Genomic DNA, 12,969 nt, shown 5'->3' with positions numbered 1-12,969 from the left:
GCAATAGAAAAGGCGCTAGAGAGATTACTTCCACACTTGACAGGGCATCATGTGAGAGTCCTATCGGACAACCGGACAGCGGTCGCATACGTGAACCACCAGGGGGGCACACGTTCTCGATCACTGATGCACATAACCAGAAGACTCATGGCTCTAGCCGAAAGGCATTTCCTGTCATTATCTGCTCTGCATATTCGAGGTGTGGACAATATAAAGGCAGACTTTTTAAGCAGGAACCACTTGAGGCAAGGGGAATGGTCCCTAAAAAAGTCAAATTTTCAACGGATAGGGCACATGTGGGGAAGACCCAGGGTAGACCTCTTTGCCTCAAAAGCCAACAAAAAAGTTCAAAAGTTCTGCTCCCTGAACCCAGCAGACAGGCCGTTGGCAGTAGACGCCTTCAGCATAGAATGGACGTCAGGACTTCTGTATGCCTTCCCACCGATATGTCTAATCCCAGCAGTTCTGAGGAAGATCAGAGAGGACAAGGCCAGGGTGATTGTAATAGCTCCCTTCTGGCCGAAAAGACCATGGTTTTACTGGCTGAGAGTGATGTCAGTGACGGACCCGTGGGTTCTCCCGGAAGACCAGGACCTTCTAACGCTGGGTCCCTTCAACCACCCGCAGAATTCCGGGCTACATTTGACAGCCTGGCATTTGAACGGTCGTTACTAGAGAAAGAAGGGTTCTCAGCTGGTTTAATATCCACCTTGCTTAGTAGCAGAAAACCAGTAACGACCAAGATCTATGGGAGAATATGGAAGAAATTCCTCTCCAGTTCAGGGCCAATACTGGATGGGGAGGTCCCGATAGTGGCAATACTGGAATTCCTGCAAAAGGGCTTAGATCTGGGGTTAGCTGTTAGTACCCTCAAAGTACACATTTCAGCCTTAGCAGCCTTATTCAACTGTGACCTGGCAAGCAATAGGTGGGTGGTGAGGTTTATCCGAGCCTGTAGTAGAGCTGACTCTGTTCCATCCCCTACTCCTCCACCATGGGATCTAAATTTAGTATTGACAGCTTTAACAGAAAGCCCCTTTGAGCCGTTAAATACAGCATCTGATAAAGTACTGACATTAAAGACAGCTTTGTTAGTGGCACTTACATCAGCCCGTAGGGTGGGGGATTTACATGCGTTGTCAGCTGACCCCCCTTACACCCAAATTATGGTCGATAGGGTTGTATTAAAATTAGATCCGGCATATCTCCCCGGAGTGGTATCGAGATTTCATAGGGCTCAGGACATAACCCTACCCTCTTTCTGTCCCAATCCTAGTAACAAGAAAGAGGAGAGACTCCATTGCCTAGATGTCAGGAGATGTATCCTACAGTATTTAGAGATGACAAACCCCTCTGTTTCCTCCAGGATTTTATTTGTTTCGTTCCAGGGGTCAAGGAGGGGCCTTAAAGCCTCAAAACAAACTATAGCTAGATGGGTGAGAGAGGCCATTATTCTAGCGTATAGTAGTGCAGGCAGGGTTGTTTCACAGGGTCTGAAAGCCCACTCCACGAGGGCCATGGCGACATCGTGGGCGGAGAGAGCAGATGCTACCATCGACCAAATCTATAAGGTCGATGGTCCTCTCCGTCTACATTTTTTAAACATTATAGGCTAGACCTATCTGCTACCTCTGATCTCACATTTGGGAGATGAGTGTTACAAGCAGTGATCCCTCCCTAAAAGAGAATACAAATCTCTGTAACTCTCTCGTGGTGCCGTCATGTATGATGGAAAAACACGGGTATTACACACCTGGTAATGTGTTTTTTCATGAGACATGACGGCACCCTTATATTCCCACCCTTTTGATCACGTCATTAGTTTTGTGCATTATTAGCATTATTTGTATTATACACTCCCTGGGGTATCGGTGAATAGAACCGTATAGGATGTATTATTTATGTGTACACTAACCAGCGGAGTTCCTCTCGTACTCTGTAAAACAACTGATGTGGAGAGAGGAGCCGCCCCTTTTATCTTGAAGGTTTCCTGTCCTTGATGGGCGGATCCCCTCTCTCGTGGTGCCGTCATGTCTCGTGAAAAAACACATTACCAGGTATGTAATACCCGTGTTTCCACTGTGTTGTAAAGTAGTTATTATTAGGAACAGCTGTGGGATTAGGGTGAAATAGGGAGGGTTTCATCCACTATCATAATATACAAATCAGCTATTTGTAGAGGGAAGTAAATATTAGGGAGTAACAGTATATACCAAAAAAATTTGGGGGAGCTACATAATATTCCTGTCTTGCAGCCTATTATTTATTTATTTTCTTTTTTTTTAAGCAAAATAATACTTGGCAGTGCCAGCATATAGTAACATCCATTCTTTCATCTAATTGCTAAATAATATTCCTCGTCTATTGCTTAAATACTTAATATTTGTCTAGCAGTTGTGCGACTGACGCAAAACCTCTTGCTACGGAAAGGTCACTATTTCCCATTAATTTCCCTGAGTGTGCTGTTGGCGTGCTTCATAAATGTGATTTAAAAATACCCCACCCCCCAAAAAAAAAAAATTCTTTAAAAAATAGCGTTTCTTTGTCTAGCGGTTGTGCTACTGGCGCAATTTGGGTAATCTTACGTGACAATTTAGCCTGGGCAATAATATTCATTACTCCACATTTGGAGTGTGTCAGCAAGACTATGTAAAAAAATTCATAATTTCTATTTCCTTAAGAAACTGCATTTCTGTATCTAGCAGTTGTGCGACTGGTGCAATCTGGGTAGAGATAATCTTACGTGACAATTTAGCAGGGGCAATAATCTTCATTATTCCGCATTTGGAGTGTGTCAGCAAGGCAATTTGAAAGAAAAATTAATAATTTTCTCTTGCTTTAAAAAATGTGTTTCTTTATCTAACAGTTGTTCGACTGGCGCAACCCCTGCAGAGATACGCAAACGTGACTATTTACCTGTAATTAATGTCAGTCTGCTGTTGATGTGTATAATCAAGTGGCGAACTCCAACAAAATAGCCAAACATTGCTAGATACAGTGAATTTTTACATAACACCTTTCTTAAGGGTAGCTGTGAAAAATAAAGGCGGGTTTTTTTTTTCATAATCTTAACACATTAAAGATGAGAAAGGGTGACGATAAGGGATGTGGATGTGATCCAAAGGTAATAAGTATCTCGTTCTAGGTTCCTGTCAAAATTTTGTCAGCTATACAACTAACTAACTGAGACAAGTGCGAGGATGTTGTGGGTTGGATGGCAGACAAAGGCTCCAGTGTGTTGACAAGCTGCACCATGAAGTCTTCCACATGGTCCAGTCTCAATAGCCAAGAGGCTGGGCCTCTGAATCCTCAACCTGGTCCTTCTTCCTCCCACCATCAAGAGTCCCAGGAGACATACGACCCTAACGCTGGCCACTCTGAGGAACTGTTTACGTTCCCTTGTAATTTGTCAGGCCTCTCAACGTGCACCATTAAAGAGGGTCATGAGGAGGTGTAGTGCAGTGATGCTCAAACATTTGAGCACCCACGGCCAGGACAAGGTGAATTGATGTCTGAAGAGGTGAAGGGTAATCATGAGGCACAGTTGCCATCTGGTCAGCCTCAAATCACAGCTCAGTAGGCGGATCAGATTTAGGAATTGGAAGATGGCATAGTCGATGATGAGGCCACTGATTCAACCTGGCACGGTGACAAACCTAGCGAGCACAGCAGTGCAGAGAGGGATGGGTCCGTAGCAAGAAAAGGTAGTGGTTTGCCCAAAGTTATAACTTGGTCAATTGTTCCACAGAGCCCCCCAACTCGGCTAGATAACAAGCCATCGAGCGTTGTTCCCCTTTCTGACATTTTTTATCTGAAAGTCCTTCAGAAATAAAACTGTAATTTGCAGCATCTGCCAAACCGAGCTAAGAAGAGGCAAGAACACTGCCAACCTAAGCACCACCAGTATGCAAAAGCACATGGCAGCCAAGCACCCCAATAGGTGGGCAAAATGCCTGGGTACCAAATCTGTGTGAGAGGTTGAAACCACTGCCACTTTCCTTGTATTACTGCGGTTGCACACACACAAGTCAGCAACCACGTCCACCTTGTGGTCCCAGCGCGTGTTCAGTTGTCCCTGCCCCAGACGTTTACTAGAAAGCAGAAATATCCAGCCACCCACTCATAGGCCCAAATGCAAAACTCCCACATTGCAAGATTTTTAGCAATGGGAATGTTGCAATTTAGACTTGTGGGAAATTTCATTTTTCTGCGGCCTCTTGGTGCCAGCCCCACGGTACTCGATTTCCAGCTGATACTATCTTTCTGGTGTGCTGTCCCCGCGTTACATAAGCACTAGTGATGAGCGAGCAGGCTCAGTGCTTTCCCAAGCATCTTGCTGCTCGTGATGCTCGGCGAGCCCTGAGCATTTCCAGGGTTGTTCGGCTGGCGTTCGGGTCACCGCCCTGCATGTTTGGTGCTCCTTAGAGCGCCAATCAACATGCAGGGAATTTCTGCCACACACTGTAATGCCGCAGCCATGTTGGTTGCGGCATTGCAGTAATTGGCTGGTCGCAGAACGTCATCAGGTCTATATCAGACCTGGCGCCGCCCTGCTCGTCACAGTCAGATACAAACTTGGGCAGCGTAGGGAGAGGTGCTGCTGAGATAGGGACAGATTTGGTGGTGTATATGTTAGTGTGGGTATACCATACTGAAAACACAAATCCATCTAAACCATCAGTCCTTCTGAGGACTAGTTACGGTGTATATAGGTATCAGTGCTAGGCAGGTATTGTATGTGGCATACTTCATTGCATACAGCAAGAGGGTCCATTCCATTACTGTCTGATGCTGCTGCCTATTACATATATTTCCCGTATATACATAGCCCCAGGTATCAGTGGCCAGGAATAATTTTTTGCATCTTAATCCTGATTATTTTCTTCAAAAGCAATCCAGAGCATCCTTTTTTTTTTTTTTTGCTCAATTTGCTTGTTGGCAGTGCAGAATACAGCCAGATTCTTTCCATATTACAGCGAGAAAATACAGCTATTTTAAACAGGGGTTTGGCCATCCCAGCGATCACCTCTGAGTGCGCAGACAATTCTGCCATTTCTGGGCTACAACTGATCCCGCAAAAAACAAGCCCTCACATGGCTATATTGACAGAAAAATAAAAAAGTTATGGCTCTGGGAAGAAGGGGAGCGCAAAGTGAAAAAGCAAAGCCGAAAAAAGCTGTGGGGGTTGAGGGCTTAAACAGGGGTTTGGCCGTCACAGGGTTCACATCTCAGTGTGCAGAAAATTCTGCCATTTCTGGGCTACTGTAAAATTTTGTTGGAGTGTCTTATCCAAGTTATTGACACAAGTTTACTGAAAAAGAAAAAAGTTACCTACAGGCCAGCTATTTTAAACTCAGCCATTTGTAGTGACTGTGCAAAATATTGTCCTCCCTTTAAAATTGGCAAGGTGTCTGGCAAGGGACGGGGAACTGGATGTGATGATGGTGCATGCCGAGGCTGTGGGCAAGCTGAAATTGAGCCACAACAAACACCCACATCTTCTCGCCCGACCTTCCTGTCCCAATTACTAGGGGACTGCAGCAGTACACCACTATTGAACCCAGAGCAGTATCAAAATGTTGTCGGTTGGATAGCGGATAATGTTTCCAGTCACTTTGCCAACATCACCACCACCCTGTCTTCCACACGTTCAAGTCTGAGCAACCATGAGTCTGGACCACATATTCCTCACCCTGATCCTCCTTCCTCCCACCATGCCGAGTGCCCGGGGACAACTGATCCCACACTTGCACAATCTGAAGAGCTGTTCACTTTTCCATTTATAGATTCGGGATTCTTGCCTGGTCCACTTGAAGCGAGGCAAGTGTAGATGGCATGTAGCGATGCCCAAATATTTGAGCAGCTGCACTAACATGAAGGTGTGGAACATGTCACGAGAGGTGGACGATGATGAGACACAATTGCCAGAAAGTCAGGATGCAGACCAGGGTGCGGAAGTGGAAGATAAGGTGGTAGATGATATAGTAACTGACCCAAACTGGCAGGAGGACATGCAGGGCGAGGACAGCAGCACACAGGGGGAGGGAGGCGTAGCACCACAACAGGCAGGAAGAAGCAGTGTGGTGGCTGCAGATGGGGAACAGTTGCCCGCCTTCTGTAACACCAACACGACGGAAGTTGCCAGTCCACCTGTTAGGTCTTCCTGAGTCTGGTTGTTTTCTAAAGACACTGCCGATGACCCCAAAATGGCCATTTGCACCACCTGCCAAGCTAACATCAGCAGGGGTAGCAAAACTACCAGCCTGACCACCACCATCATGATCAGGCACATGGCAGCAAAGCACCCGACTTTGTGGGCCGAACCACAGGGTCCACGAATGGTGTCTGCGGGTGACACCACTGCTTCCACTGTTGTGCTTGCAAGCCAATCCCCTGTCCATGGTGCATGCAAAGATGCTTCCTGCCCTGCACCTTTTGTTGCACACACTCAACTAGCAACATCATCAAGCACGTCCTTGTCCCAGCGCAGCGTTCAGTTGTCCATACCACAGTCCTTGGAACGCAAGTGCAAATACGCAGCCAACGCCCCACAGGTCACGCTACTAAAGGAACACATTTCTCATCTGCTTCCTCTCGAAATGTTGCCCTTTAGGCTCGTGGAGACGGAAGCTTTCCGCAACCTGATGGTGACGGCCGTCCCTCGGTACTCGGTCCCCAGCCGCCACTATTTCTCCCGGTGTGCCGTCCCCGCAATACACAAGCACGTGTCCCACAACATTAGCCGTGCCCTCAAAAATGCAGTTACTGGGAAAGTCCACCTAACCACGGACATGTGGACAAGTGCTTGTGGGCAGGGGCGCTACATCTCGCTGAAAGCACACTAGGTTAACATAGTGGAAGCCGGGACCCAGTCGGACCTTGAGATGGAAAACTCCTGAGTCCCGACGCAGAGGATTGTGGGCCCTACGTCAATCAGGGTTGCCCCCAGTCTACAGCTCCTGCACATCATCCACCTTCATCTCTGAAATGACCACATCAGTCACAAGCTGGAAGCACTGCAGCACTGCCTCAACCAAGCGGCAACAGGCTGTGCTGAAGCTAATATGCTTAGATGACTAACCACACAATGCTGAAGAGTTGTGGACAGCTCTTAAAGAGCAGGCAGATCTGTAGCTGACACTGCTGAACCTACAGTCAGGCATGGTCATGTGTGACAATGGCTGGAACCTGGTGGCGGCTTTGAAGCGAGGCGAGCTCACACATGTTCCATGCCTGGCCTATGTGCTTAACCTCGTTGTTCAATGGTTTCTCAAAAGCTATCCGGAGCTGCTGGATCTGCTTGTGAAAGTATGCTGCCAGAGTATGATAATCACTCTTAAGTTTTCGTGAAATATCTAATTTTTTCATACCTTGTAAAAGGCATTGCACTATTTAACGCTTGTCAGTAGCAGAGAGATCCTTTTTATTTCCCATATTGCTTGAAACCTGTGACCTGCATAATAATGTGGAACATCATTTTTGAGTAGTTTTCCCTTAATTAGAATCACCTGGAAAACTAATTATCACATGTGTTTAAGATTGATTTCAGTGATTCATTGAGCCCTGAGACACAATACCATCCACGAGTTTATTTGAAAAAAAAAACAATTAAATCTTTAAGACACCTAAATCCAATTTGCATAATAATTTGGAACACAGTGTATGTATATATATATATATATATATATATATATATATATATATATATATATATATATATATATATATATATATATATATATATATATATATATATATACACATACATACACATAATATTTCACCACCACATGTGTACACATGTTATTGAGGGGGGCATATTGGCTGGGATAAATGGCAAAAGGGAAAAAGAAGGACCACATTTTTTGAGCCCAAGGTGATTGAAAGAAATACAATTTTATTAATTACAAGATATACATAGAATAAGGTGCAGGTGGGAACAAATAACCAGGGAAGAAACGGAAGCAATACACAAGGGACAGGCTGAGATCACATATTGGGATTAAGTGGTAGCTGCAGGGTGGTTTACAGTATCATGAATAATAGAGTATGAAAAGGGCATATGTGCATGCTTAATATAGCATAGTAATGAAAAGATTACTGCAGAATCAGAAACAAAATGCAGCAGGCAATTACAGGTGTCAATAGGTATGATTCAAATAAAGTTTAAAGTGCATGAGCATATTATACCATATAGAGGCAATGAGGCAGCCTGATGTATACAAGGGTAGTCACTAAAGTAATGTAGAAAAACCACTTGCTGCCATATATACCAAATTAAATAGTACCTGCTATGGAGATGGAGGGGTCATCAGTAGTGATGAACGAGTCTACTCGTTGCTCGGGTGGTCTCCGAGTATTTGTGAGTGCTTGGAGATTTGGTTTTTGTGGAAGCAGCTGCATGATTTACGGCTGGTAGCCAGCCTGAGTACATGTGGGGGTTGCCTGGTTGCTAGGGAATCTCTACATGTATTCAAGCTGTCTAGCAGCTGCAATTCATGCAGCTGCATCAACAAAAACTAGAGCACTCTCAAATACTCGGAGACCACCCGAGCAACAAGTATATTTGCTCATCCCTAGTCATCAGCTGTCCCGTGGATACATCCATCCCGACACTCTTTTCGGCGTCTGCCTATGTTTATAATGATACTTAGTATTCAGTATCCAACTGGAACACAGTCTAATTCATCTGATGCGATGGGCTCTTTGATAAATGCACCACCCTAACTTTCAGTTCTTTTGAAGCCCAGATCACAATGAGTTCTCTCCTGATTTCACATTTTTTCCACTTTTTTTCTGCTCCACTTTTTTCTTTTCTCCTTTCTTTCCTTTTTGTCCTCTTAAACAATCATCTGATAATTTGAATACAGATTTATACAAGTTATATTTTAATAATCATTGTTGTTTATTCATTTTATCTTGGCACACCACATGTATGTCATGTGCCATCCCAGATGGTACCTAACTGAACTTTGACATCTATCACACTTTTTTTTTTGGCTCTCACATTTGAAATCTGTATACTATTTAAATGTTACTTTTGCTGCCTTCACTAGAATTGTGGTCTCTCCTGATGAATAAGTCTTTTGTCCTTTGAAACTCGGGGACTAAACCACTATTTCATTTGACAATCTGGGATATTCGTCTCATCATTGATTAGCAATAGTGATGAGCGAATATACTCGTTACTTGAGATTTCCCGAGCACGCTCGGGTGACCTCCGAGTATTTTTTAGTGCTTGGAGATTTAGTTTTCATCGCCGCAGCTGAATGATTTACATCTGTTAGCCAGCATAAGTACATGTGGGGGTTGCCTGGTTGCTAGGGAATCCCCACATGTACTTATGCTGGCTAACAGATGTAAATCATTCAGCTGCGGCAATGAAAACTAAATCTCCAAGCACTAAAAAATACTCGGAGGTCACCCGAGCGTGCTCTGGAAATCTCAAGTAACGAGTACCGTATATTCGCTCATCACTAATTAGCAAGCACGGAAATCTACAAACGTCTCCTTTCTTTCCTGGACTGTATTTGCACGGAAATACTAGTACCGTATATACTCGAGTATAAGCCGACCCCCCTAATTTTGCAACAAAAAACTGGGAAAACTTACTGACTCGAGTATAAGCCTAGGGTGGAAAATGCAGCAGCTACCGGTAAATGACAAAAATAAAAATAGATACCAATAAAAGTAAAATTAATTGAGACAGCAGTAGGTTAAGTGTTTTTGAATATCCATATTGAATCAGGAGCCCCATATAATGCTCCATACAGTCATGGTGGGCCCCATAAGATGCTCCATACAAAATACGCCCCATATAATGCTTCATAAAAATTTTAGTGGGCCCCATAAGATGCTCCATATTAAAATATGCCCCATATAATGCTGCACATATCCTGATTATGGCCCCATAAGATGCTCCATATAAAAATGTGCCACATATAATGCTCCATGCAGTTCATTATGGCCCCATAAGATGCTCCATATAACATTGTGACACATATAATGCTCCATACAGTTCATTATGGCCCCATAGATGCTCCATATAACAATGTGCCACATATAATGCTGCTGCTGCAATAAAAAAAATGACATACTCGCCTCTCGTTGCTGCCCGCTGCCCCTCAGCGTCCCGTCTCTCCGCACTGACTGTTCAGGCAGAGAGTGGCGTACACACTAGTACGTCATTGCGCCTTTTGACCTGAACATTCACTGCAGAGGACGTGGAAGACGGGGCAGCAGTGGAACGAGGAAAGGTGAATATGAAATACTCACCTGCTCGCGGCGCGGTCCCTGGCAGCTTCTCCCGGACTGATGGTCTCTGGGAGCCAGCAGCTTGTTCTTCTGTTCCGCGGTCACTGGTACCGCTCATTACAGTAATGAATATGCGGCTCCACCCCTTGGGAGTGGAGTCCATATTCATTGCTTTAAAGAGCTGTACCACATGACCGCTGAACAGGGGAAGAAGCTGCCGGAGACCATGGGACATGTAGGGACCGCGTCAGGAGCATCAGGAGCAGGGGAGTATGTGACCGCCGTCCCTTCCCCTCACCCGCCGACCATGACTCGAGTATAAGCAGAGAGGGGAACTTTCAGCCCATTTTTTTGGGGGGCTGAAAATCTCGGCTTATACTCAAGTATATACGGTACATAATATAAGTAGTAATATAATTCCACTGCAATGTTACTAACAAATATAATTTTTATTCTTAGATGACTGTACCAGGAGCTCAGAGGGACGTTTGATATTCTCAGATAATAATGGTATCACACCCGATACTTGTGAAGAACATGTCATTATACCAGATACACCTCAAGACATTATCAGAAAAAATCTGTCATCTGATCCTGATCAACTCGTGCTTTTTTCTGCTTCATCAAAGACAAATATGAAAAACAAAAGTCACAGAAGGGTTGTGGAACATGAAACAGCTTACAAAGGGGAGAAACCATTTTCATGTTCAGAATGTGGGAAATGCTTTAAGCGGAAAACACATCTTGATAGACATCAGACTATACACACAGGGGAGAAGCCATATTCATGTTCAGAATGTGGAAAATGCTTTACATCAAAATCATGTCTTGCTAGACATCAGCTAACACACACAGGGGAGAAGCCATTTTCTTGTTCAGAATGTGGGCAATGTTTTACAACTAAATCATGTGTTGTTAGACATCAGGTAATACACACAGGGGAGAAGCCATTTTCATGTTCAGAATGTGGGAAATGTTTTAGTCGGAAAACAAGTCTTATTGCACATCTGAAAAATCCCACAGGGGAGAAGCCACTTTCTTGTTCTGAATGTGGGAAATGTTTTACACAAGCAACATGTCTTGTTGCTCATCAGAGATCTCACACAGGAAAGAAGACATTTTCATGTTCAGAATGTGGAAAACATTATAGTAAGAAATCCCTACTTTTTAATCATCAATTAATTCACACAGGGGAGAAGCCATTTTCATGTTCAGAATGCGGGAAATGTTTTAAACGGAAATCTAATTTTGTTAAACATCAGAAAATTCACACAGGGGAGAAACCATTTTCTTGTTCAGAATGTGGAAAACATTATAGTGAGAAATACAAACTTATAACACATCAGAGAGTTCACACAGGAGAGAAGCCATTTTCATGTTCAGAATGTGGGAAATGTTTTACAGAGAAATCACAGCTTGTTGCACATCAGAGAATTCACACAGGGGAAAAGCCATTTAAGTGTACAGAATGTGGGAAATGTTATAAAGAGAAATCACATCTTGTTGCACATCAGAGAATTCACACAGGGGAGAAACCATTTTTATGTTTAGAATGTGGGAAATGTTTTAGAGAGAAATCACATCTTGTTGCACATCAGAGAATTCACACAGGAGAGAAGCCATTTTCATGTTCAGAATGTGGGAAGTGTTTTACAGAGAAATCAACTCTTGTTAAACATCAAATAATTCACACAGGGGAGAAACCATTTTCATGTTTAGAATGTGGGAAATGTTTTAATAGGAAATTGCATCTCATTACACATCAGAGAATACACACAGGAGAGAAACCATTTGCATGTTCAGAATGTGGGAAATGTTTTATGTATAAATTAGGTCTTGTTACACATCAGATGAGTCACACAGGGCAGAAACTATTTTCATGTTCAGAATGTGGGAAAGGTTTTAATAGGAAATGGTATCTCATTATACATCAGAGAATTCACACAGGGCAGAAACCATTTTCATGTTCAGAATGTGGGAAATGCTTTAATCTGAAAAGAAATCTTGTTATGCATCTAAAATCTCACACAGGAAAGTAGCCATTTTTTTTTCAAATTCAAAGGTTTATTGATTTTGTAAAAGCATAATATAATAAGAAAATCAAAGTCTGGAAGAGGAAGAACAGGATAAAGAGATATATAGACTTATGGCGCCTGTATAAATAGAGAGAGAGCACAAATACCATGAAACCAATGTAGTGTGTGTGTATGTGTATATGTGTATATATATATATATATATATATATATATATATATATATATATATATAGATAGATAGATAGATAGATAGATAGATAAGCAAGATGCTTAATGAGGTTGTCCAGTACCATAACTGTTTTTTTTCTTCATAAATCTTATGTTCATCTTAATACATATGTTGTGTTATTTTAGCTCTATTACCTTTTATCATGCTCTAGCAGCATGGTCTTGTGGCTGGCTTAAGCTCTGAAGGGAGTTAATCGACAATTTCCTCTCTCCTGCCTTCCTGTGTTCTATTACTACAAGATCATACATTGCAGTAATCTGCAAGTCAGCACCTATCACACCCACTCAAAACCTCACACAAACCCCTCTCTGCAATCATCCCTCTATCTTTAATCTGCTACCTCTTAGGCCCCCTTCACTGAGCAGTTTTGTATGTCTGTATGAGGCCATGTGCACACGTTCAGGATTTTTAGCGTTTTTTCGCTATAAAAACGTGATAAAAACGCGAAAA

At 43.2% G+C, this 12,969-nt stretch overlaps 1 protein-coding gene across 2 annotated transcripts in view; it reads left to right on the top strand.

Annotated features, from left to right (window-relative positions):
- LOC143767239 (uncharacterized) overlaps positions 1 to 12,459 on the top strand; it is a 63,913-nt gene extending 51,454 nt beyond the window's left edge. For both annotated transcript variants that reach the window (XM_077255427.1, XM_077255428.1), the window contains one exon: positions 10,714 to 12,459. In XM_077255427.1, the coding sequence (XP_077111542.1) occupies positions 10,714 to 12,293 (1,580 nt within the window). In that variant the 3' untranslated portion in view covers positions 12,294 to 12,459. The remainder of the gene's footprint in view (positions 1 to 10,713) is intronic.
- Positions 12,460 to 12,969: the final 510 nt, after the last annotated feature.

This window comes from Ranitomeya variabilis, chromosome 4 (assembly GCF_051348905.1).
Source record: "Ranitomeya variabilis isolate aRanVar5 chromosome 4, aRanVar5.hap1, whole genome shotgun sequence".
Taxonomy (NCBI): Eukaryota; Metazoa; Chordata; class Amphibia; order Anura; family Dendrobatidae; genus Ranitomeya; species Ranitomeya variabilis.
Note: the sequence above shows the minus strand (reverse complement) of the source record. Positions and strands in the feature narration are given on the sequence as shown.